This window comes from Microdochium trichocladiopsis (assembly GCF_020744255.1).
Source record: "Microdochium trichocladiopsis strain MPI-CAGE-CH-0230 chromosome Unknown B0I36scaffold_7, whole genome shotgun sequence".
Lineage (NCBI taxonomy): Eukaryota > Fungi > Ascomycota > Sordariomycetes > Xylariales > Microdochiaceae > Microdochium > Microdochium trichocladiopsis.
Genome location: NW_025763550.1, coordinates 630,353 through 653,655, shown reverse-complemented (window position 1 = coordinate 653,655; position 23,303 = coordinate 630,353). Strand labels below are relative to the sequence as shown.

General features: G+C 57.1%; 5 protein-coding genes across 5 annotated transcripts; 4 read left to right on the top strand and 1 right to left on the bottom strand.

Moving 5' to 3' along the window:
- Window positions 1-6: 6 nt before the first annotated feature.
- B0I36DRAFT_375290 (eukaryotic translation initiation factor 3 subunit B) lies at window positions 7-2,298 on the top strand (the record flags this gene model as incomplete). The annotated part of the gene is made up of 2 exons (XM_046160353.1): window positions 7-1,821; window positions 1,885-2,298. The coding sequence occupies 2 exons, from the start codon at window positions 7-9 to the stop codon at window positions 2,296-2,298; spliced, it is 2,229 nt and encodes a 742-aa protein (XP_046010171.1).
- Window positions 2,299-6,191: 3,893 nt separating this feature from the next.
- On the top strand, window positions 6,192-8,406 carry B0I36DRAFT_350911 (rab-GTPase-TBC domain-containing protein; the record flags this gene model as incomplete). The annotated part of the gene is made up of 2 exons (XM_046156960.1): window positions 6,192-7,862; window positions 7,924-8,406. 2 exons carry the CDS (start codon window positions 6,192-6,194, stop codon window positions 8,404-8,406), a joined length of 2,154 nt encoding a protein of 717 aa, XP_046010170.1.
- Window positions 8,407-10,692: 2,286 nt separating this feature from the next.
- Window positions 10,693-15,934, top strand: B0I36DRAFT_412808 (C2 domain-containing protein). Its single transcript, XM_046161981.1, has 3 exons — window positions 10,693-11,143; window positions 11,251-14,250; window positions 14,313-15,934. Exons 1-3 carry the CDS (start codon window positions 10,952-10,954, stop codon window positions 15,633-15,635), a joined length of 4,515 nt encoding a protein of 1,504 aa, XP_046010169.1. The 5' UTR covers window positions 10,693-10,951; the 3' UTR covers window positions 15,636-15,934.
- A 253-nt stretch (window positions 15,935-16,187) lies between these two features.
- Window positions 16,188-16,901, bottom strand: B0I36DRAFT_364579 (uncharacterized protein; the record flags this gene model as incomplete). The annotated part of the gene is made up of 2 exons (XM_046158989.1): window positions 16,188-16,468; window positions 16,757-16,901. 2 exons carry the CDS (start codon window positions 16,899-16,901, stop codon window positions 16,188-16,190), a joined length of 426 nt encoding a protein of 141 aa, XP_046010168.1.
- Window positions 16,902-19,090: 2,189 nt separating this feature from the next.
- Window positions 19,091-22,088, top strand: B0I36DRAFT_137812 (autophagy-related protein 22-like protein). Its single transcript, XM_046148317.1, has 3 exons — window positions 19,091-19,831; window positions 19,904-19,909; window positions 20,094-22,088. The coding sequence occupies exons 1-3, from the start codon at window positions 19,519-19,521 to the stop codon at window positions 21,770-21,772; spliced, it is 1,998 nt and encodes a 665-aa protein (XP_046010167.1). The 5' UTR covers window positions 19,091-19,518; the 3' UTR covers window positions 21,773-22,088.
- The last annotated feature ends 1,215 nt before the right edge of the window (window positions 22,089-23,303 follow it).

The window sequence follows — 23,303 nt, the reverse complement described above, 5'->3', positions numbered from 1 at the left end:
CCCAGCATGGCTCCGTCTTTCGATACCCTGCGCGACGCAGAGGTCGACGAGGATGACTACGATGAGGATGAGATCGACGTCTCGGATCTCCGCGAGAAGTACGAAGTCTCGCTCGAGCAAGGCTACGATGCCTTTGTCGTCATCGACGGCCTCCCTGAAGTCAACGAGGAGCAGAAGCCCAAGCTTGTCAAGTTCCTCCTCAAGAAGCTCAACTCTGTCGGCCGGACAAAGGAGGAACTCATCTTCATGCCCATGGGTGAGGATGGAAAGTCCCTGCGCTTTGCCTTTGTCGAGTACAGCTCGCCCGCCGAAGCCGCCGCCGCGGTCAGGGGCCTCGACCAAACCCCCCTCGACAAGAAGCACACCCTGCGCGTCAACAAGATGACCGATGTCGACCGCTACGGCCGCGAGGGCAAGGTCAACGACGAGTACGTCCCGCCCGTCATTGAAGAGTTCAAGGAGAAGGAGCACTTGAGGTCTTTCCTTGCCGACCCCAGCGGTCGCGGTCGCGATCAGTTTGCGATGTACAGAGGCGAGTCGGTCGGCGTTTTCTGGAACAACGAGAAGGATACACCCGAGAACATTGTCGACAGACAACACTGGACCGAGAGCTTTGTGCAGTGGTCACCTCTTGGCACTTTTCTGGTCTCGGTTCACGCGCAGGGTGTGCAACTCTGGGGAGGTGCCTCTTGGTCCCGCCAGAAGAGATTCGCCCACTCCTTTGTCAACATGTTGGAGTTCTCGCCCAACGAGAAGTACGTCGTTACATGGTCGAACCGTCCCATCTCTGTTCCCGACGAGGGCCACCCTCAATTGTCCGCCTACGACGACGGCAAGAACTACGTCATTTGGGATGTCGAGACTGGCAAGCCTCTTCGTTCTTTCGCCAACCTGGACCTGCCTGACCCCTCCGATCCGAACGCTCCCAAGGTGGGCCCCAAGTCTCCCTGGCCTGCTTTCAAATGGTCGGCAGACGACAAGTACGTCGCCCGTCTGACTGGTGGTCAATCCATCTCCGTATATGAGCTCCCCAAGATGAACCTGCTTGACAAGACGACAATCAAGCTCGATGGTGTTGTCGACTTTGAGTGGGCGCCTGCCACTGTCAAGAGAGACGGAGTCAAGGAGTACGAACAACTTTTCTGCTTCTGGACACCCGAGATGGGAAGCAACCCTGCCAGAGTCGGTCTTATGAGCATACCGTCGAAGCAGGTCGTCCGGTCCCTCAACCTCTTCAGTGTCACGGATGCGAAGCTGCACTGGCAGTCTGAGGGTAGCTACCTTGCCGTCAAGGTTGACAGACATTCCAAGTCGAAGAAGTCTCTCGCCACCACATTAGAGATCTTCCGCGTCAAGGAGAAGGGTGTTCCCGTCGAGGTTGTCGATGTCATCAAGGACACAGTCATCAACTTTGCCTGGGAGCCCAAGGGCGATCGTTTCGCGATCATCTCCACCACTGAGCCTGTTGGCGCTACAGCAGTCCCCCCCAAGACCGCCGTCTCCTTCTTCTGCCCGGAGAAGGCCAAGGGTCCCGTCGCCGGCAACTTCAAGCACTTGCGGACACTTGACAAGAAGAACAGCAACTCGATCTACTGGTCGCCCAAGGGACGATTTGTTGTCATTGCCACCATTGCCAACACACAAAGCTCAGATCTTGACTTCTTCGACCTCGACTTTGAGGGCGAAAAGCCCCAGGAAGAGAAGGATCTCACAGCGTGCCTGCAGCTCCTCAACACAGCCGACCACTACGGCGTCACAGATCTTCAGTGGGACCCTTCAGGTCGTTTTGTTGCATCGTGGGCGTCGGCGTGGAAGCACTCTGTAAGTTCATGCGCTCACCCAAAAGGGCGTTTCGCGTCACGTCCCAACTAACAAGAAGAACAGATGGAAAACGGCTACCACCTGTACGATTTCCGCGGCGAGCAGCTTCGCGAGGAGCTCGTCGAGAAGTTCAAGCAGTGGCTGTGGCGGCCTCGCCCCGCCACGCTTCTGACCAAGGACGAGCAGAAGCAGGTCCGCAAGAACCTGCGTGAGTACTCGAAGATCTTCGAGCAGGAGGATGCCGAGCGTGGTGCCTCGGCCGACTTGGCCGTCGTCGAGGAGAGGAGACGTATCCTCGACGAGTGGCTCGCGTGGCGTGCATCGGTCGAGGAGGAGCTCGCAGAGGACCGCCTCGCTCTTGGCCTGCCGGAGAAGGAGACGCCGGAGGCCGAGAAGACGCCCGAGGAAGGCGAGGCGCAAGTCATCGAGGAGCTTGTGGAGGAAGTGCTGGAGGAGACCGAGGAGATTGTTGCGTGATTTCGCCTCTTGTCGTAGGAGCACTAATCATTGGGACCGAGCGACTTGTGGGGAGGCAGAAGGGGTTACTGGCAAAAAATTGGCAGGAGATGGCGTTATATGTGGCAACGGCAACGAATTTGGGAAGCTGCCAAGTCTCACGACCTCCTTTGAAAGGGAAACGCATCAGCAGCACGAATTCCACGACGAGTAAAACGGCCTTGAGGGGGAGAAAGAATGGCCTAAATCACGACTGGTATCTTGTGTCATCTCGACTGCTGCATCGAAGCCTGGCTAAGTACAAAAGAAATGACTTTCTACGATTCTAAAATCTGGCATTCGACCTCAGGGGGTGAACTCTTGTGGTTATAAGCTGCACAGTGGTGCCAAGCTTGAAGCCTCGACCTGGACTGTTGGCATTTCGTTGGGTCGGGTTACAGACCTATTACAGCCTCATTACCAACTTGTGAAGCCTGGTCCATCATCCGAGTGCATGCGGTTGCTGACATGACACATGACCTGACCTCTGACAGGGCAAGGTCAGACAAGCGCGCCATCGCCCCAGGCGCCGCGCTCTACTCGAAACCACTGCACTGCCCTTGAATGATTGGCCATCCGGGGTTCGCCTCACGACAGGCAAGGGCTGCAGAACATGCGACCATTATTATCCAGCCCACCTGAATTGGCCGGCCATCTTAGGCGACCTGATTGTGAGCCTGTGTGCTTTTACTCCTTTGAGACGCTCTCCGACTATATCATGTATCTTTTGGACGTGGCGGCAACTCGTGACACCAGCACGTGGGCGCGGCTATTCTCGAAATGTGCTGAAACCCATGGCATCAAACAATAGGGTTTCACGGAGTTGTGGAATCAGACAGGTGGCTTGCAGCTCTAGTTCAGCCTCGCTAGTGGCATGTGGCGTGCAGACGACATGGAAATCGCACTTTTGGTCGCGTGCTCAGCCCTGGACAGGCTGTGCTCGCGAGAGTCCAGCCATCGTTCGGAGGCAGAGGCTGGGAGAGGAGCAACTGGCCCAGAGTTCAAAGGCAGTGCGGCTTGCGGGTTCGTGGGGCGGCCAAGGTACAGCTCGCCAGGCCGGAGGCAGGCTCGAGCTTCGTAGAGGAATGGAGCTCTGGTCAGAACTATTCCCGGAACTGTAAATCATCATCGCTGATGTGAAGCCATGCCATTAGTGCTGACTCCTACATATTCCTTGAGGGTTCCTGATGGAGCCACTATACGATTTGAGAAGTTATGCGGCATTGCATGCATGTGTACTAGTGCCTCTCTCAGGCAGGAAAAAAGATGGTGCAAAACATAAAGCAGCCATGTGTGAATGCAACGTCCCTGCCTCCGCCGTCGCCATCGTGCAGAGAGCACTGTGATTGATCGCTGCATAAACAATGCTCGGCAAGGCAAGGGACAGTGCAGTATGCCTGTCAGTGAGGTCAAGCTTGCCCATGCCAGGAATGGAGAACAATTTCCGCGCTTGCATTGTGGTTGGCAAGGCTGTGTGATTGGTTGTCATGGCCTCCCCCTGGAGTGATTGCACAAGGCAAAACACCCAGTAGCCAGGCCAAACGAGAGATATGAACGCCGGTAGCGCTGACCTGGCTGATTGACTGCTGACCTTCCGAGCAATGGGAGGAAGGCATGTCTTGGTGCAGCTAGCCAATTTCCATACAGTCAAACCACCACGTCGGACAAGTGACATTGTCACCACATGGCGACTGTTCTCGAGTGAATCATTCCATGTGAGGCCGTTTGCTGCTCCTTCTCCGCACACCGCCCGCATGAGTCGGAACGACAGCGGTCTAGACACCGGCCCGTTCAGGATCCCACAGGTTGGAAGAGGAGACCCATCCCTGATGTTGGCAGCGGGGGTTTTTCATTTTGCGATGGGTGATGCAGTGGGGGTAGACCGCATGGGAATGGGCGACCGATTACGACGCGGAGGCCTGGTGCACGTCAGTGGCTTCGACTGGTGTGGCCGCCAAAGCCCGGTTTTCGTGGAAGAAGAGGCTAAGATAACGCAGTCTGCACAGGAACCGGAAAGAACCCCATCTGCAAAATTTCTTGGATTAGCCTTTATGGACAGCCGGGCACCAACGCCGCACGCTATTGTCGACGCAGTTGATCGAGATGTCGGTGTGTGCCGTGGCCAACATGTCGCTCCGAGGCACAGCCGTCGTTGTCTCGCCATCTGCCGTGCAAGTCAGCGCTCTGTCGTACCGCTGCAACTGTACCTGCCACAGAGCATAGCATTCGTTGCAAGTCGATGGCAGGCTGGCACTGACGAGCAGCTTGCGGGGGGCGGCGGCGGGGTCTGCGTGTTGCTCCGCGCCGTTGAGGAACAGAGTTTGCTTGACGGACGAGCTGCAGCCTCGACGACGGCTCCGCGCTGGCCGTTTCGAGGGTTTCAGCCAACTCAGGGGTGGACGTCCAAGGCATTGTCGCTGCGGGCGCGAGGGATGACTTGGAAGGAGGGAGGACTGCTGGCCAGGAGGCTAGAGCCACGCCGCGTGGGCCCCTGTGCAAGCCGGCGGGTGGCAGGGTAGTGCATGGATCTACAGGGGCAGGCGAATAAAAAGGCGCCCATGCAGTGCCAGGCACTACACACACGCCACCGGGCCCCGGCACGCAATCTCGATTGGTCCTCTGGCCTCGCGGCGATCCCTGCCTGTCCTGCTCCTTTGCACACCCTCTCGCAGCAGTGATTATTTCCTGGGCAGGCCAAGCCTGGCTGGTGGTGCAGTCGCCAGCGTGCCTGGCACTGACGGCCAGCAGCAGCACAGTGGTCATCATCAACCCATCATGACCCACGCCCGGCAAGCCGGTTTTTCCTCCCTCTGTCGTCGTCGTCCATCCCTGATGCCTCGCCAATTATAGCTGGCCCTTTCTTTTAGCTTCCTCGGGGGGTTGCTGGCATTGCACTGTACAGCCTACCTTAGCTCTATTGCGCGATCCATTGTGCTCCATCATGAGTCCTGTCCCTTCATTTTTCCATTCCAGCTTTTGATCCGTCTTCCCCAGAGTCTCCGGCTCCCACCCTTCCATACGCTCCTTCACCCATTTTTACACTCTTGTCCACGCGACTCCCATTCTTTCCAGCTTGCTCGCCGGCAGTTGTATCAGCAGCAGCACTGCCGCAAACATCCTCGAGCGGTCCACGATAATCCCACGTACCTAGCACGCCGCAGATTCTGGGCGCCAGACCCTTGTGCCGCAGTAAAACCTAATATCGTCCCAAATAATACTACTTGACCACATACACACAAGACGTCGGCCGATAAGCACGACATCTCCACGCAAGCAGAACACCTCGGTACTTGGCCTTCATAAGAAACGTCTGATCCCTCAAACACTTCCGGACTCCTGATCTGCCGTCCCCAGGGTCCAGAGCCGCCTCTTTGCAGTTTCTATCTGCAGCTCCGCCCACGTTACCACGCTTAACACGTCCCAGGGGTCCTGGATACCAGGATCGTGAGACACTTGGTAGCCCAGTCGACCAGTCACTCTCCGCCGCGCTTGTTCAGCTATCAAAGATCGCAAGTGCCGTGCCTTTTGGGAATCACTACCTACGGCGCTGCCGGATCAACATTTGCTCACCGCAAACTAGTCAACTCCACCAAGGACGCCAGAGCGGCTCGATCACGGACCGTCAGATCACCAAAACTAGCTCGCTGCCCGAGCGTTCTTGTTCTGTGCCACCACAAAAGCTGGCAGAGACCGAGTTGTCAAACTCCAAAACAACGAAAAGCACCACCGCCCGATAGTCCATTCGAGACTCGGCTTCCCTGACCGGACGAGCCCTAATATCTTGACCATAATCATATCATGCGATCATGAGCACCTGTGTGAGCACATACGAAGGGGTCGATCTTTCCTCCCCAGGCCCAGGTTCACCGCCTGGCATGTCTTCCTCAAAGACATCAGTCGCATCCTCGGTGCAGTCTTTCGCATCCGACGACGACAATAGTGTCCTCGCCGACGGTGCACACTTTGAAGAGATCGGACTAGATGACGACACCATCACGCTCTCGTCCGCTTATGGCCGCGAGTTACCTGCCTCAAAAGCCAGTCCGCCAGCCCATTCCTACATGTCGCCACTCGCTGCAGAAGTTCGAGCCAATGCCACACGGCACTCTTCCCACAAGCAACATCCTCATGCACAGACACGCGAGCTGGCAAGGCCGCGCTCTCATCGAGACATCACCTCTACCCCCAAGACGCGACCTCCGTTTGCTGCCACACAGACCCATTTTCGCGACACCAGCACACATGGACTGACAGGAGGGATTGGGCCCGATCTCTTCCGCGGCCCGAACGCCAACCGCGGACTTGCCATCCGGTCCTCCAGCCTCAGCGTACACCATCGCCGGCGCAGTCCGAGTCCCAACGTTGCACCGCGTTCGGTCAGCCCTTCGAACCCGCAGACGGTAATGCCCACTCGACGAAGGAGCTGGCAACCTCATCAGGATCGCAAGACTGCACAAGAGCTCGAGCGGGAGTGCGACGACGATGACGACGACAACATTCCGGACGGATTCATACTTGACAACGTGCCTCTCTCACCACGCCCGGCGACCGAGAGAGCATCAAGCCGCGCCAGCTCGGCCACCCCTTCTCCGCAGAGATCCCCTGAGCGATCGCCGAAAGAGCGAGTCCGCAGTATAGGCAATGGTACACCAGCAGTAGCCGTGGCCAGCGGGTCTTTGCGCTCGCCATCATGGAAGTCCGATATCTCGGTGAACAGCTCGAAATCTAGCGGCTCAACCTCAGGACAGGGCCGTGCCAAGAGCTGGTCTGCTGCTGCGTCGTATCTGAACAGTGAGGCGAAATCTCTGACAGATAAGCTGGAGGAATACGCCGACGAAATGGCAAACAAGACGTCAGAATCCGGCCCAAAACGAATCAGCCCCAAGCCCAGAGTCAAGTCTGCTCTTGCAGAGCTTCCGCCTCTCCGGCGGACCAATATTATGATCGACCCATTGCCCATCTCCAAGGAGAAGGAGGCAGTTCTCTCGCGTACCAGGCCGTCATGGTTGCCACCGAAAGATCCGGCGGAAGAGAAGAAGCATATCAAGGAATACCAGAGAATGATGGTGACCAGCCTCGAGGCTGAGAAGAAGCGCGAGGCGCTGCGAAAGCAGAAAGAGGAGAAGAAGGATAACGATGCAAACGAGCTCATCCGCATTTGGGAGGTCAATGTACTGAACCGGTGGGATGCTGCGATTCGCGAGCGGTCCGCCAGGGAGCTGTGGTGGAAGGGCATTGCTCCTCGCTACAGAGGCACAGTCTGGACGCGAGCAATCGGCAACGAGCTGAGTTTGTCCGAGTCATCATATGAGGCAGCATTGGCACGAGCCTGCGAAGTCGAGGAGCGAGTCGCCGCTGGAAAAGCTACCGTCGAGGACGAACGTCGTGCGGCTTGGTTCACCCGCATCCGGGCCGATGTAGAGGACAAGACCTGGACCGATCTCAAGATTTTCCAGCGGACCGGCCCATTGCACGAGAGCTTGGTCAACGTCCTTCGAGCGTATGCCATGTACCGCAGCGATATTGGGTACCTCGATGGATGTAGTGTAAGTATTGAGTAAAACCCAAAGAGCTCCCCAGAGAGAATGCTAACAAAACAAATCATAGGCTGTTGCAGCGATTCTCTTGCTCAACCTCCCTTCGCCCGCTGTTGCCTTTATGGCTTTGGCGAACACGCTCAACCGACCCATTCCTCTATCATTCCAAGCTTCTGATGCTGGGGCGAAATCATCCGCATACAACCTCGTGCTGGAAATGATATCCAAGAAGGCGCCTCAGCTGTATCGACACCTTACGAACACCGAGTTGAGCCTCGATCCTGAGCTCTATCTTGGTGAAATCTTCACCACTCTCTTCACGCAGCACCTGAGTCTCGACGAGTGTACACGACTTTGGGACGTGTTCACATTCGAAGGGGACGCCATACTTGTCAGAGCAGCCGTCGCTTTGGTACTCGAAAAGAAAATAGCCTTGCTGCGTTGCTCCACTCCCGCGGAGCTGCGAAACGCTTTGACTGAGCGAACAATCATCTCGGAGAAGGGCCACGATGATGCCTTCATGGGGCGCGTCCGTGATGCCGGTAAGGCGTGAGTGCCTGTTCTCTGGCGCAGCCAGTTCCTCCACGCATCATTCGAAAGTCCCTGAGACTTTTCTTATGTCTTTTTTCATTATTACACATTTCAAGCGTTGGTCGACCCTTCAACCGGCTGCTCTAGTGCAGACATGGCCGAGTACGATGTGGTGCCGAATTACAAGAAGTTATAGGACGGGCGTTGGATGTCTTTTGGAAAAACAATTATGGATATGACCATAGATTGTGGATATTGAACCACGAGGGTTTGCAGACAGTACATATCTCACTTTATACAATGAACATCTCGCAACTCTTGCCAGGCACTTTACCAGATCACATTAGGACTGAGCTTGTGATGCTTGCATGACAACCATCTGTACAACTGTCACGCACGGCACGGACAGCATGCATGCTTTGCGCAGAGGACACGATAGCAAGCATCACTTTGTTGATGTTGAGAGAGATGAAGTTGTGTCACGCCTTAATTTGTGCCGGCCGAGCTGCGTCGGGCAGCGATTGTGTCATACCTGCCTCATCCGTGGGGAGGACAGGCAGCAGGCGATCTACAATAAAGCCTGCCCAGTGGGTGGGTAGCCGGCCACGCCACATACAGGTACACGGCTCTCGATTGAGCTTACGTGACGGAAAAACACATAACTGTAATGATGGCAATGGCAATGACATCTCACCGTAGCGGGCGCACGCACTGGGAACATGAATGGGAGCTGGGAGGCAACCGATGGGAAATGGCCCACCACACAAGCGGCCCCCGCAAACGGGGCGGTCGTAGATCGTAGATCGTTGATCATTGATCTCGCGTGTGTGTGTGTGTGCGAGGGCAGGGTTCCAGATCGGCTTCATGGCGGGGGACTGGACTGGACCGGACTACCTGGGCAGAAGCTCGTGGTAGGTCAGAGCCCTCGGTATTGCCCAGGCCTCGTCCTTCCCGTAAGACAGATCCGCTTCGGATGGGGATGTATGGACATCTGGAACTATGGATGTATAGTGTAAGAGAGTGGGAGAGATTGTGAGCGTCCGCTAGGTGGGACGGCGGCGGACAGCGCGGAGGCTGTGCCAGCGACGTGTGCGATTTGCATGTTCAGGTGTTGAGTGTGGGGGAGAGAGAGAGAGAGATCTGGTGGCTGCTCTCGATTTGTTGGATGGCCGGGGACTCTGGGGTGTTTCTGCTTGTGCATTTGCTGGATTCGCAATAATTTTTCCAGCCCACTTTGGCCAATCCTGCATGTCCAGCTGAGACTTGCATGTGGTAAGCTGTACCATAGTATGCGTGGCCCCCAAGTGGCATCGAGAGCAAAGGCATTCAAGGTTGCTGTGATGGGCCTCTATCCACCGTTGGGAGCATTTGGGGAAACATCCTGCTACGAGCCTCCATATGGCCTCAGCACAACATTCTCTATCATCATAGGTCTAGTCAGAGGGGTCGAGACGCCTCAATTGGGATGCCAAAACCGGTTCATTGTGCAGAGAGCTGCATGTAGCAGCAGGCAGGGAATGCATTCCCATGGTGTCAACCTCCACCATGTACGGAGTACTCCAGCTGGTGGGACGACACCTGTGTTGCCGTCTTTGGCGGTGCGATCTGCACGCGTGTCCTCTCGCTCCCTCCTCCTGGCCATTCTACTGTACCAAGGTGGCTGGCTCTCCGGGTCTTTGTCTTACACGCGGGAGGCCCTGGTTCGTCGGTTCTAGAGTTTAGTTGCACACACGCTAGCGACCAGTCTAGTGGGCGAGACAGACCATACTCTGCACCAGCCTCCCCGGCAGATGCGCCTCCGCCGCGCTGTTTTTGCAGCTGCTTGTTCAGCTCGAAAGCCCAGGTGTTCGACACAGCCGATCCGTGCAGCCTGTTGCCCGCCCCCTTTTCCGGCGTCCCCATTTCGCTCGCAATTGCTCCTCAGTATGCGTGCTCCGGGTCAATTTCGAGCGCGGAGCCTTGGCTGCTGCCCGTTGCAGTCTGCAATTTCTTGGCCGCGCACAGCTCGATGGGCGTCGTCACCCACTGCACCACAATAGTCCCGCACTTGGCCAGGAGCCAGGGTCTTCATTGGCCCCCTCCTCGGCGGGCCTAGCGCCCTTTGTCCCCCCTCAGCTCAGGCAGCTCTAGAAGGAGCTCTCCACCTTTGAGCAACACCACCCCTGCCCAAGCTCTCTCACAAGCTTGCTGGTAGGCCACTGTTTCCTGCCCCCCAAAAGCCCGGTTTGTCGTGCGCCCAGGGCCCTGCCTCACTGTCGTCATAGCCTGGTCCCCCTGCTGCAACGCTATAGCCGGCATCCGTGGCTCTCGCAAACCGGCCCATTCACCCTCTCCTTTGTCCACGTGTGCTTTTGTCCCCAATCACCTACTCATCACGACCTCGCCATTGTTCTTGTCGTGCTCGTAGTTGGTGCATTGCCTGCTCGCGGAGCTCTACTTCTCTGTGCCACGTCCCAATTGCACCGCAGCAGTTGGGCTAGAGAGAGCTGGTTGGTGACCGACCACCAGAAGCCCTGCGTGGCTGCACCACCAATCGCATCGAAAACCCGCGCTACACACAACCAGCCATGGCGTCCGAAAAGCAGATCCACGAGCTCAAGCAGCAGGGCGCCATCGAGGCAGCCATGGACCCCAACTCGAGCGTCACGGCCGACGACGCCCAGCGCAAACTTGTCGAGGACAGCCAGAGTGCCGGCGTCGCTGCCTTCACCTTCGACCCTGATGCCAGCCCGGAAGAGAAACGGGCGCAGGCCAGAGCTGTACGTAGGCCTTTTGGACTGAAAAGTCTCTCGAGCAACACCAGCTACTTATAGAAGGAGGAGGGGGAGGGGTAGCAATTGGCTGACTATGGATGTGACTTGCACAGGCTATCCCAGAAGACATACGCGGCACCCGAAAACGTCAAGGCGTGGCTGTTGTCACTGATCAAGATGGTGGCCCCAAGGTTGACTACGACTTGCCGGAGCCAACCAAGGCCGGTGCCTTCGTGGCTCCCAAGGACGAGGACGGCAATATCATCAAGGACGGTGACGCTGCACAGGAGGAAGAGGACCTGGCAGCCAAGGTGGGCTGGTCACCACGCTTCGGCTGGCCCGAAGATAGCGTCCTCGCCGGAGAGAGCATGCTCGACCACACCACCTGGCTCGAGTCCAAGGTGCCTGATCACCTGTACGGGGACTGGTACCACAACGCCGGCATCATCGTGGTCGCCTGCATTCTCTCGTGGCTCATTGCCGTTCTCGGAGGCGGCCTGGGTTGGATCATGATCATCATGGCTGGTTGCTCGACCTACTACCGGACCTCGATCAGGCGAGTGCGTCGCAACTTCCGTGACGATGTCGTGCGGGAGATGGCACTCAAGAAGCTCGACACCGACCACGAGTCACTCGAGTGGATCAACATCTTCATGCTCAAGTTCTGGCCCATCTACCAGCCTGTACTCGCCCAGACCATCATCAACTCGGTCGACCAGGTTCTGAGCACCGCGACGCCTGCATTCCTCGACAGCCTCAAGCTCAAGACTTTTACGCTCGGCTCAAAGCCGCCGAGGATGGAACACGTCAAGTCGTACCCTAAAGCCGAGGACGACACGGTCGTGATGGACTGGAAGTTTAGCTTCACGCCAAACGACACGGCCGACATGACCAAGCGCCAGATTGCAAACAGGATCAACCCAAAGGTTGTCCTGGAGATTCGTATTGGCAAGGCCATGATCAGCAAGGGTCTGGATGTTATTGTCGAGGATTTTGCCTTCTCTGGCATCATGCGCCTCAAGGTGAAGCTTCAGTTCCCCTTCCCTCATATCGAGAGGGTAGAGATGTGCTTCCTCGAACGCCCCACTATCGACTACGTCTGCAAGCCGCTCGGAGGCGACACGTTTGGTTTCGACATCAACTTCATCCCGGGCCTCGAGAAGTTCATCCAGGAGCAAATTCATGGCAACCTGGCTCCAATGATGTATGCGCCGCACGTCTTTCCGATCGAGGTCGCCAAGATGCTTGCTGGTTCCCCTGTCGACCAGGCGATCGGTGTCGTTGCGATCACTTTGCACGGCGCACAAGGTCTCAAGAACCCGGATCACTTGGCTGGCAGCGTGGACCCGTATGCGGTAGTCACGCTTAACAAGCGCAGCCCCCTGGCGCAGACCAAGACCATTAAGGATAACCACGACCCTCGGTGGAACGAGACACACTATGTCATCATCAGCTCCTTCAACGACTCGTTGGACGTCATTCTGTACGACTTTAACGAGTTCAGGAAGGACAAGGAGCTGGGTGTCGCATCCTTCCCACTGGAACGCCTGGAGGATATCGACGCGCACGAGAGCCAGCGTATCGAAGTCACGGCGAATGGCAAAGCACGCGGCGTTCTCTCGTGCGACGTTCGATTCTTCCCCGTTATTGAAGACAAGAAACTGCCAGACGGCAAGTTGGAACCGGCTCCGGAGATGAACACTGGTATCTTGCGCTATACAGTGGAGCAGGCAAAGGATTTGGACGGCACCAAGAGCTTGGTCGGTCAGCTCAACCCCTATGCCTCCCTTTTACTCAACGGCAAGGAAGTTCACAGCACCAAGAAGCTCAAGCGCACAAACAACCCTATCTGGGACAACGGCTCAAAGGAGATCCTCATCACAGACAAGAAACATGCCAAGCTCGGTCTCGCCATCAAGGACGACCGCGATATTGCTGGTGATCAGATCGTGGGAACATACCAGATCAAGCTTGACGACATGCTCGAGATGATGGAGAGAGGCCAAGAGTGGTACAACTTGAGTGGTGTCAAGACGGGCCGCGCGAAGATTACGGCACAGTGGAAGCCCGTCGCCATTTCTGGTGCACTGGCTAATACGGGCGGCTATCAGACCCCAATCGGTGTCATGAGGCTTCACTTCAAAAGCGCTCGCGACCTTCGCAACTTTGAGACCATGGGCAAGTCCGATCCTTATGTCCGCGTGTTGCTGTCCGGGATCGAGAAAGCGCGCACTGTTACACACCGGAACACTCTGGAGCCCGTGTGGGATGAGGTCCTCTACGTACCCATGCACTCGGCACGTGATAGACTGACGTTGGATGTCATGGATGCTGAGAAGATGGGCAAGGACCGCAGTCTGGGACTGGTTGAGATATTTGCTGGTGATTACATCTCCCAGGGCGAGGATGGCGGGTACCTGGTTAAGGAGAACAAACAGCTCCGTGACGAGGGCCTGCGCCTGCACGGAAAGGGAGTCGCCAAGGGTGTTCTTTCGTACTCGGTGTCCTTCTATCCATGCTTGAACATTGCCGATATCGAGGACGAGGAGAAGAAGGCTGAGGAGGAAGCGGCAGAGCCTGCCGCAGAGCCTGCTGCAGAGCCTGCTCGTGCATCGCTGGATGCTCCTAGGTCAGCGGAAGCTGGCAAGTTCTCGTCCAGTCTCAGCAGGACTGATAGCAAAATGGAGGCAAGGTCGCCCACGCTTTCTTCCCATCCTTCGGAGCTCGCCACACCGACATCGCCGACGTTCGGACGCAAGTCGCGAGATTCGGTCAGAGAACCGCCAAAGATCCATCTCTCGCCCGAGGAGCTGCTCAGGCACGAATCCGGCTTTCTCATCTTCCACTTGCTCGAGGCTGAGCTGCCGAAGAGCGGGACACACTTGGAGATTTTCGTTGACGACATGATGTACCCATCCTACATCTCCGGCAGCGCGAAGACTCGCAACTTCAAGTTTGACGAGCTCGGCGATTGCTTCATCCGGGAATTGGACTTCTCCAAGCTGACGCTCAAGATCAGGGAGAAGCGTGAGAAGCCTGGCGAGGAGAGAGACGAGGACCACACGGTGGCACGCTTAGCTGGCAACACAGCCGAAGTCCTTAAGCAATGCTTGGTAAGTCGCCTCACATGTTGTAACATAAAATGTCGAAGGTGTATACGCTAACCGTGCAATAGAACAACCCGACTGTTCTCAAGCTGAAGGGTGAAGACGGCCGGCCATGCAGTATCAAGGTCAGCCTCAAGTACATCCCCGTAGAGATGCAGCTGGATCCAAGCGAAAGCATCAACAATATGGGCAATCTGCGTGTGGATGTCCTCAGCGCAGCCGATCTCCCTGCCGCAGACCGCAATGGCAAGAGTGATCCGTATGCCAAGTTTGAGTATAATGGCGAGGAAGTCTTCAAGACCAAGACCATCAAGAAGACTCTCAGCCCTGAGTGGAACGAGTTCTTCGAGGTACCGATTCTTTCGAGAACAGCAGCGAACTTCCAGGTCAAGGTGTATGATTACGATTTTGCGGACAAGCCCGACTTCCTCGGTGGAGCTGGCCTCAATCTTGAGAGTCTTGATCCGTTCAAGGCGAAAGAAGTCAAACTCCTCCTCGATGGCAAATCTGGTACGATCAAGCTGCGGCTCCTGTTCCGCCCTGATTACATCACTCGCCAGCGCATGGGTACTGGCACCTTCTCTGGCACTTTTGCTGTGCCTGGGCGAATTGTCACCGGCGTTGTAGGAGCACCCATCAAAGGTGTGGGAGCAGTCGGCCATGGCGTTGGCAAGGGCGCCAGCTTCATCAAGCGTGGTTTCACAGGCCGCTCGAAAGACAAGGAGACCAACGGCGCCTTGACACCACCTGGCAGCTCATCAGCAGATATCCCAACCATCATCACGAATGGGCCCGACGCGTCTCCACCATCTGCTCCTGGTGGGATGCTGAAGCGATCAACTGGCCTGGCCGACACCAATGGATCGCCTGTCAGTGCACCTGCGACCAATGGCAAGGCGCATCACCGGTCTCCCAGTCTCGGCGCGTCGTCTATTCACAGCCTGGCGCCCGGTGGTCCTGGGTCTGGAGTTGCGACATTCACCGTGGTATCCACGTCTGACTACCCGCCTTCTTCTGATGTATATGTGCTCATCAGACAGTTGGCACCCAAGGAGAAGGTGATTGGCAAGACCAAGCACCACGAGTCCCCAAGTGGTGTTGTCACATTTGACGAGACTTTTACGCACAACTGCACCCCCGACACGCAGTTCCGCATCGATGTCAAGGCACACCACACTTTCGGCAGCGATGATGACCTTGGCCACTCGCTTTTCTTCGTCGACGAGACGGGCTCGGGCGACAAGACGATCAAGGTGGGCAGCGGTACCGTGGCCCTGCGCAGCAGCTTTGCCGAGACCCAACAGGAGTCACCACGCAACAGCATGCGCAGGAGCTTCTTGAGTAAGAGAGAGGCGCGGCCCAGCGCTAGCAGAGACGGCACGCCCGCTTGAAGAGTGTTCAGCGGGGGGTGGCGAGTTGGTTTGGCACGATCGAGGTTCGCATGCAGACCTACCTGAGGGATAGAGGGAGTCTTCTTGGTTGATGGCGCAGGGACGGCTCGAGCGACCAAGTTTTCTCATTTCTTTGTGTGTTAAGTCTTGAAGCACACGGTATTTCATAATATTTTTTTTCTTGGTTTTCGGTCTGCGAGAAGATGGAGTCCTATGTGGTAGAAAAGGGTCGAATTGCGGGCGTGGAACAGGCAGGGATTGAGCGAGTTGCAAAAGAACAAAATTTCACCCTATTCGCCAAAAAAGCATCTCCGCAGTGACCATTGTTATGACATGTCGGCACTGTCGCCTTGACACTCATGCTACGACTTATACGGAACTCATGACGGCCTGTTGTTCTCGTTTGGGTCGGTGTAACATGTACTGCTCCATTACTGTCTCCGAGCTATCTAGGGTATCCTAATCATGACTCATTCGCTCTTCTGAGCCCCCTTGCTGCCATGCCCTGTGTCTAGATTATCGGGGGGGCACAAGCGGCCCCCCTCTAGAAAATCACTTCTTGCCAAAGAGCTTGTGCTTGAGCTTGTCGGCGAGGCTGATGTGGTGGGTGGCGCCGCCGGGCGTCGACTCCGGGTGGCCGTCCAGGACCTTGCCGCCAGAGGAGGCCGTGGTCGCCTTTGCATCGGCGCCCGTGAGCTGCACGTTGGCGGCGCCGCCGCGGCCCGTGTGGTGGTTGCTGTCGAGGGAGGCGCGCACGGCGGCTTCCGGGATGACGTCCTTGTCTGCGCGGACTGGGGCGGGTGGCGTGCCTGCGTCGCCGATGTTGCCGCCGCCTGCGGAGATTGTGGGGTTTTTATGTTAGTGGATTGTATAATTTGAAGAGTGTTTTTATGAGGGGGAGACAAATGGAAAGACCATTGTGCAGTAGGAGGAGGAGGGTCTTTGCGAAGGGGGATTATTGATACACATGAACCAACCCCCGTGGTGGCTGCATTTCTTCCTCTGCGACGCCGTGTCCGTATTGCGATTGCGACCAATCACTACTACCCTATTGCAGACACCCTCAACACGACAATGGGAACTGGGAAAAAAAGAAAGTAGAAGAAAAGTGAATGCCTCACCTCCACGTCCCGTGCTGAATGCGCCGTCGCCGTGCGGGCCCTCGACGCCCTGCCGCGTGATGCCGCCATCGACGTACTCGGTGGCGTCGGGGTTGATGTTGCCGGCTCCGCCGCGGCCGTGGGAGACTTCTGGTTGCGCCGTCATGGTGATTGACTGCTGTTCGTTTTGGCTAGGGCGTGTCGCGAAAGTGCCTACTGGTTGGCGGGTCTGAATGTCAGCGCGCGCTGCCTGGCGCAGAAAGTCACTTGTGCAGAGGTATTGCGACGTTTCTGGCCCGAGATATGTCGCTTGTCTTCGAGGGCGTCCATCATCTTGGGAAAAGAGCGGGTGCAACTTACGAAATGCGAGGAACTGGCCAGAGGTTGGCTTCGAGTGCTGTGGTCCGTTTCTGGGAAGGCACGACGTGTGTGAAGCTCGATGGGGATCGTACGACGTCGAGGAGGGAAAGAAGCAGGTACAAGTACACGCCCAAAGCTAAAGTCGACCTCCCAATCGCGATTGCCGGCCATGCAGCTTCCAGCTAGGGCAATCTTCTATGGCCTTCTCACATGCAACAAGAAGCCCACGCCCTCGCCTCTTGCCGTCAACCAGACTCTGCCACCGCATAACTACTGTATGCTGGGAACAGCCCAGCCGGCAAACCCCAGCCCGCGTCATCCCCCCACAGCCGACGAACCGGCTGCAGCAACGGGCACACGGCGCGTCATGACGCACGGCGTGGCCAGCAGCATCTGCCAGGGCAGCGCAGGCACTCTCGACAGCCTTGGAGCTCCGACGTCGTCGCTCGAACGGGCGATAAGGCCAACCGCAGGGCAGGGTGCCCGGCGCAATGGGCCTGACGTAATTCCAGCTGCTCATCCACTGATAAGATGAGGCCATGCCGTTGGTCGAGCTGCATGCGCTGCCTCTCAGCCTCAGCCCAAACTGCTCCCACCCGGCTTGGCCCCCGCACCGCTTGCAACTTATACCGCAAGGTATTAGTAGTGTCTTGACTGCCGTCGCTCAAATCCCGGGTCGCCTAGAGATGCCGCGTGCGGTGCGATTGTGCAAGGAAAAGGGCCTTATCAGCAGGATCGGCCGGCGTGCTCGTCGTTGAACTCAGACGGGAGCTAGAGTGACAGGTGGATCTCGGGTTTTCACCCCCAGTCGGCTTGGCAGGCTATTCTGTCGGCTCAACGGCTGTTCTCAGAACCTTGAGAGCGCTTCCAGACACGCCGTGCTGGGAATATCATGGTGGATACCACCCGCTCGATATGAGATGCTTGAGTAGGATGAACCTTTTAGGACGGTGGCATCCGAATTGTTCATCTTCTCGGCCAGAATCAGGCTGGCGACATGAGGAAACTGCGGGCTGTGCTCGCATGTCAAGCAACCTTGCGCAATCCTGAAGAGACGGAACGTCACGGGTAGTCTGCAAGGCGGTTGTCTCCGCCACCGCAGCTGCTCTGAACCAGCACACCTCTCGTCGAGTCAAAGGTCGTTGGACAGAAAGCCCGGGAATAAAACGATGCTACCAAGGTCCAACAGCATGGCGACAGACCATTGTTCTGTGGTAGATAAAGACGAAATATAACAGGCTGTGCCAGTGCCAATTCTCTCAGTCACAGCGGTGTAGATAAATGGTCCCCCTTTTGGCAGCGGCAACGAAACTGTCCCACGGGGCCCACGGCCTTGTTCGCTGGGGATACAAGGAGTTCCAGTGGGACCCTTTACCTTGCTCGATCTCCACTTTGGGCACTGAGCGGAGTCAGTTGGTGGTTGTCTCTCCCCACGTTCTCCTCGTCTCCAACTCTGACAAGTGACGATCCTCCATCTGCGCGCTCTTCTGCCGACGGGCACAGCTTGAGCCCTCTATCGTTAATAGTAATGGTCCTGACGGTGGTCCCGGCCTCCGTGGCCGACATATGTCAGGCCCCTCGTTCGATCATCCCGCCGGCGTTGGAGTTTCTGGTGAGGATCTGCAGTTGTGAGCTTCATCGATAAAACATCAGGCCAAGCCCGGCGAACCTACTCTCACCATCAGGGACTGCAGCGCAGAGCGAGCACAGATGCCCCTCCTCGCATGGACTTGGGCGGCAGACAGCCAGCACACCATCGTCGTGGAAGCACGATTCATTCAATAGAGACCGGAAGTCTGCCATGGCAGGCATCAGATGGGCCGTGCTTCCCGTATGCCTCGACGTCAGGCCCCGGGGGAGAATAGGCGGCGAACAGGGGACCACAGGCCGCGCTAGAAGATCATCGTCACATGGAGGAGGAGGGGGGGTTGGTTGAACTGACGATGCTACCAGAGAGGACACCCGTTACTCTTTCTCTCCTTTTCTCTTGTCTTTGGCCTCTAGGTCTTTGTTTCTGCCATTGTCTGCGGCAGCTCGTGAAGGCGCGGCTTCAACCATTCACCCAGACGAAGGGGCAACAACCCACGAGCACCAGCAGTGGATCTGTACGTCCGTTAGTTGCAGCACTGCATAGCGGCGCGGCGGAGCCCTCAAGACAACCACGTTTCACGGCCGGACACATCTGTCGTGGCGCAAGAACCACGCAGCCAGCCGACCGTCACTGGAAGCCTGCTCGCAGAGTCGTGCATTCTGTTCGAAGACTCCCAGGGCGATTGCAGGTCCACGCCCTAGTCTCCTCGTGCAACGGGGCAACCGGCTTGGGGAGTGCGACCCTTCATTGAAAGGGTACAAGCGCTGAGACAACTAGCTCCCAAAGCGGCTCGTGACAGTGCGCTGCACGCGCGCGTGTGCCTGCGTCCCCGATGCCGCCTGAACAGCCCCAGCCGCCACCACATCCTTTCCGACCTCCACCACCGCCTTCGCGCCTGCTCTCCGTCCAATCCGTCGCCACGAAGCGATCGCTGCTGTCGCACTCGTCCTTCGAAGCCGACGATGAGCGCTCAACCACTACGGACTCTGACAGAATGAGTCCTCGCGACAGTTTAGAGGGTGACGGGCACGGCCCGCCACATCCGGGCCACAGCTATCCAGGCGAAGACACCCGCCCAACCAGCAAGAAGGAGCTCGCCGGCTGGTACATGTACGCCTTCGCTGCCGAGACCTATGTCATTTGTGGTATGTCCTGGGATCAGTTGTCCTCGCACAGGTGGAGCTCAAACTGTCGCTAACTATCTGTTCTGCTTGTAGCTATTTGTAAGTCGCCCAGAGCGATGTTCTGATGCAGTCGTCGACAGCAAGCCTTGCCCCGTTTTATGCGACACGAGAACGACCACCATGATGACGCCTTCAGCACTCTGCGGTGACACTCGTTACCGCCCCTTGACAGCCAGGACACATGCAAGCAGGCAGAAGTTCGCTAACATATAACCGTTGCCAGCATCCTTTATTCCGATCCTCCTCGAGAGCTTGGCACGCGAAAACGGCGTCCTCTTGTCCGATCGGACAACACCATGTGGCGATAGCTCAAAGCCAGGGATCGGCCCTTCAGACCAGGGTCAATGTATAGTGTCGTTGTTGGGCGTGGATATCAACACTGCCAGTTTCGCCATGTACACATTCAGTATCAGCGTGCTGCTGCAGGCCGTCGTCGTCGTCACCATCAGTTGTGCTGCAGACCACGGCAACTACCGAAAGCGGCTTCTACTCTTGTTTGCCTGGATCGGAAGTGCCTGCGTCATGGCCTATATCTTTGTCACGAAGGAGGTCTATCTGCTTGGCGCACTCCTGGCCATCATCTCCAACACAGCCTTCGGGGCGTCCTTTGTCCTTCTGAATTCCTTCCTGCCGCTCCTTGTTCGTCACCACCCTCAAGTGCGAGCATCAGCAGTCAAAATCAGCGCAGCAAATGTGCCCGGGCTGCAGATCACGGCACACTCTCCCCGGCAGTCATTCTCGCAGCCAGAATCTGGCCTGGTGAACTCGACCTCGAACCTATTACCGCAAGACGCGTCCGAGATGTACGAGCTCCAGCGTGCACCAACGCACGAGGAGCTTACTTCGATTGAGCTTCAGCTGTCTACCAGAATTTCAGCGCAGGGCATCGGTATCGGATACGGTGCAGCGCTCTTTGTTCAGTGTGTGTCGATCGTGATGCTGGTTGCTTTGGGCAGTTCGACTTGGTCGCAGCGTGTGGTCCTCTTCTTCATAGGCTCATGGTGGGCAGCGTTCACGGCGCCCGCAGCTTTATGGCTGCGTCCTCGTCCAGGTCCTCCACTCGCGGATACTGGTAAGAAGGGGGCGAGGGCTGCGCTGACCTACGCAGTCTACTCTTGGAAGAACCTGTTTCGAACCATCAAGCTCGCTGGGCGGCTCAAGGATATTCTGCTGTTCCTGGCTGCCTGGTTCTTGCTCTCAGATGCGGTCGCAACGACATCCGGAACAGCGGTACTTTTTGCCAAGACGCACTTGAAGATGACGCCAGGGGCATTAGGCCTGATCAACGTCATCTCAACCTCGACTGGAGTTGTCGGCGCTTTCAGCTGGTCGTTCATCGCGAGACATTTCAAGCTGAGACCGCATCAGGTCCTCTTGAGCATTATCGCAGTCTTCGAGCTGATACCTCTCTATGGCCTCTTGGGTTATTTGCCATTTGTCCAGCGGTGGCAAGTCATTGGCTTGCAGCAGCCCTGGGAGATGTATCCACTGGCCGCTGTCTATGGTTTCGTCCTCGGCGGGCTCGGTGCCTACTGCCGCTCGCTGTACGGTGAGCTTATCCCGCCCGGTTCCGAGGCTGCATTTTATGCTCTCTATGCCATCACAGACAAAGGCTCGAGCGTCTTTGGACCTACCATTGTTGGCGCCATCATCGATGCGTCAGGGGAGATCCGTCCAGCGTTCTGGTTCCTCCTTGCTTTGGTGGGCCTGCCCGCACCATTCATCTACTTCGTCGACGTGGAGCGCGGCAAGAAAGATGGAGAGAAGCTCTCAGAGGTCATCGAGGCATATAAGCAACGTGGGGAAGATGGCGTCAGCACACCGCACTACGAGGATGGCGAGCGACAAGGCATGCTTGCCGACTATGATGGCACGGTCGCAGAGGATCACAGTCAAAGGTGAAGACAGTCGTGGTCGATATTTGCCACTGGTAGCGACACCATGATCATCGAGAACTGGTGTAGAGCATTGCGCTGGGACCGTTTGTTGCACCGCATATGCAGATGCTGAATGCGTGCCAACTCACCAGGTGTCCTGCAGCAGCGCCTGATGGCATGTTGATAATAAGAATTTGTTTGCTGCTCATGACCGTGCTGGTGATCTGTGCCACAAGCCCTGTACTCCCAACTGTTGTCCGCATCAGGCATGGAGGAGCCCCGACTATCAAGCAGGTTCCAACAAACAGAAGCAAGCACGTTTATTGCCCTGGAGCTGGTTTCAAGGAATGTGCAGGTATTCTTGACAAACAAGCCAGGCTCGTGCATTGTGTACGGCTCAGCGCATCCTGGGTAATAGCCTACTGGTTGGGTGCCTTGTAATAACCAACGAGATGCACGCGCTTGGTCTAACCGCCAGCTATGCCGAGCTCTGGGGAGGGACCCCCTTGCTGATGATCATTGGGACATTGTGTCGTCACGACGAAATAATCCTTTTTCAGTATCGCATTGGTGGTCCCTATATTGAGACTCTGTGTGTAGGTGGTTGTGGTGGTGGTGGTGGTGGTGGTGGCCGCCAGCATGGCGTGGGGTACAGTACATAGCAGAGGCTTGGCTGACAGGATTCCCCCGCCACCGGGATTTTGGAGGAGGAGGAGGAGGAGGTGGTGTTGTGCTGGTTGGTGCCCGCCACGAGCGAGGACACTGACCAGCCCCATTCCGATGAGCTGCAGCTTGTCGAGTTGCTAGAAGGTGCTGCCTGCCCCCCAAGCCCGAGCGAGCTGATGCCAGAGCACGCGCCGCGCCGGCCGCCGGCCCACACAACACCACCACCACCACCACCACCACTTTTCCTCGCCCTTATCCACTCCTCTTCTCCTTGCCCAAGCCGCTGCACGCAGGCCTCACCGTCGCCGCCAGAGTTCACGGCCGCGCGATCGCCCTCGCCACCGCTTCATCGCCGCCGCGCGCCGCTCCGTGTCAATCATCGCGTCTGTCAATCGCGACAACACCTGCGCCCTCGTCGCTCCCTCAGGACTCAGCTCGAATATTTCGCTCCTGCTCAAAAGCCCGTGCGCGCGTCCGCGTCTGCGCGTCAGTCAGCTCCTCGGGCCGCATCACCCGCCCACCCCCAGCCCACACACCTCTACAAGCTTTTCCCCTCGCCTGCGCCGCGCATAGCAGCCGACATCCATCTCCTTTGCCTGCTGCAAGTCTCATATCGTCGTGGGCGGCATCCTTCCTTTTTGTCGCTCGACGGAGACAGGATCGCGCCTGCCGCGTGCGCCACGCCAGCGCAGCTCTCTGGGTGCGGATCTGGTAGTAGCTCCTGCTGCGTCATCCTCGCAGCACTTGCCACCTCGTCCTCCGAGCTTGCGCGCTGCTCCAACGCGCGCTGCCTGCCTTCTTGCAGATACTCTGCTGCTGCCTGGCCTGCTTGCTCTATTTCCCGTTACAAGACATCGCGCTGAGCTTCAACCGTCCGAGATCCGCAACCG

Excerpts from the sequence above, each read along its gene's own strand:
- B0I36DRAFT_412808 (XM_046161981.1), top strand. The coding sequence starts at position 10,952 with ATGGCGTCCGAAAAGCAGATCCACGAGCTCAAGCAGCAGGGCGCCATC. Across the intron at positions 11,144-11,250 it reads AACGGGCGCAGGCCAGAGCT|GCTATCCCAGAAGACATACG; the intron begins GTACGTAGGCCT and ends TGACTTGCACAG. Across the intron at positions 14,251-14,312 it reads AAGTCCTTAAGCAATGCTTG|AACAACCCGACTGTTCTCAA; the intron begins GTAAGTCGCCTC and ends ACCGTGCAATAG.
- B0I36DRAFT_137812 (XM_046148317.1), top strand. The coding sequence starts at position 19,519 with ATGCCGCCTGAACAGCCCCAGCCGCCACCACATCCTTTCCGACCTCCA.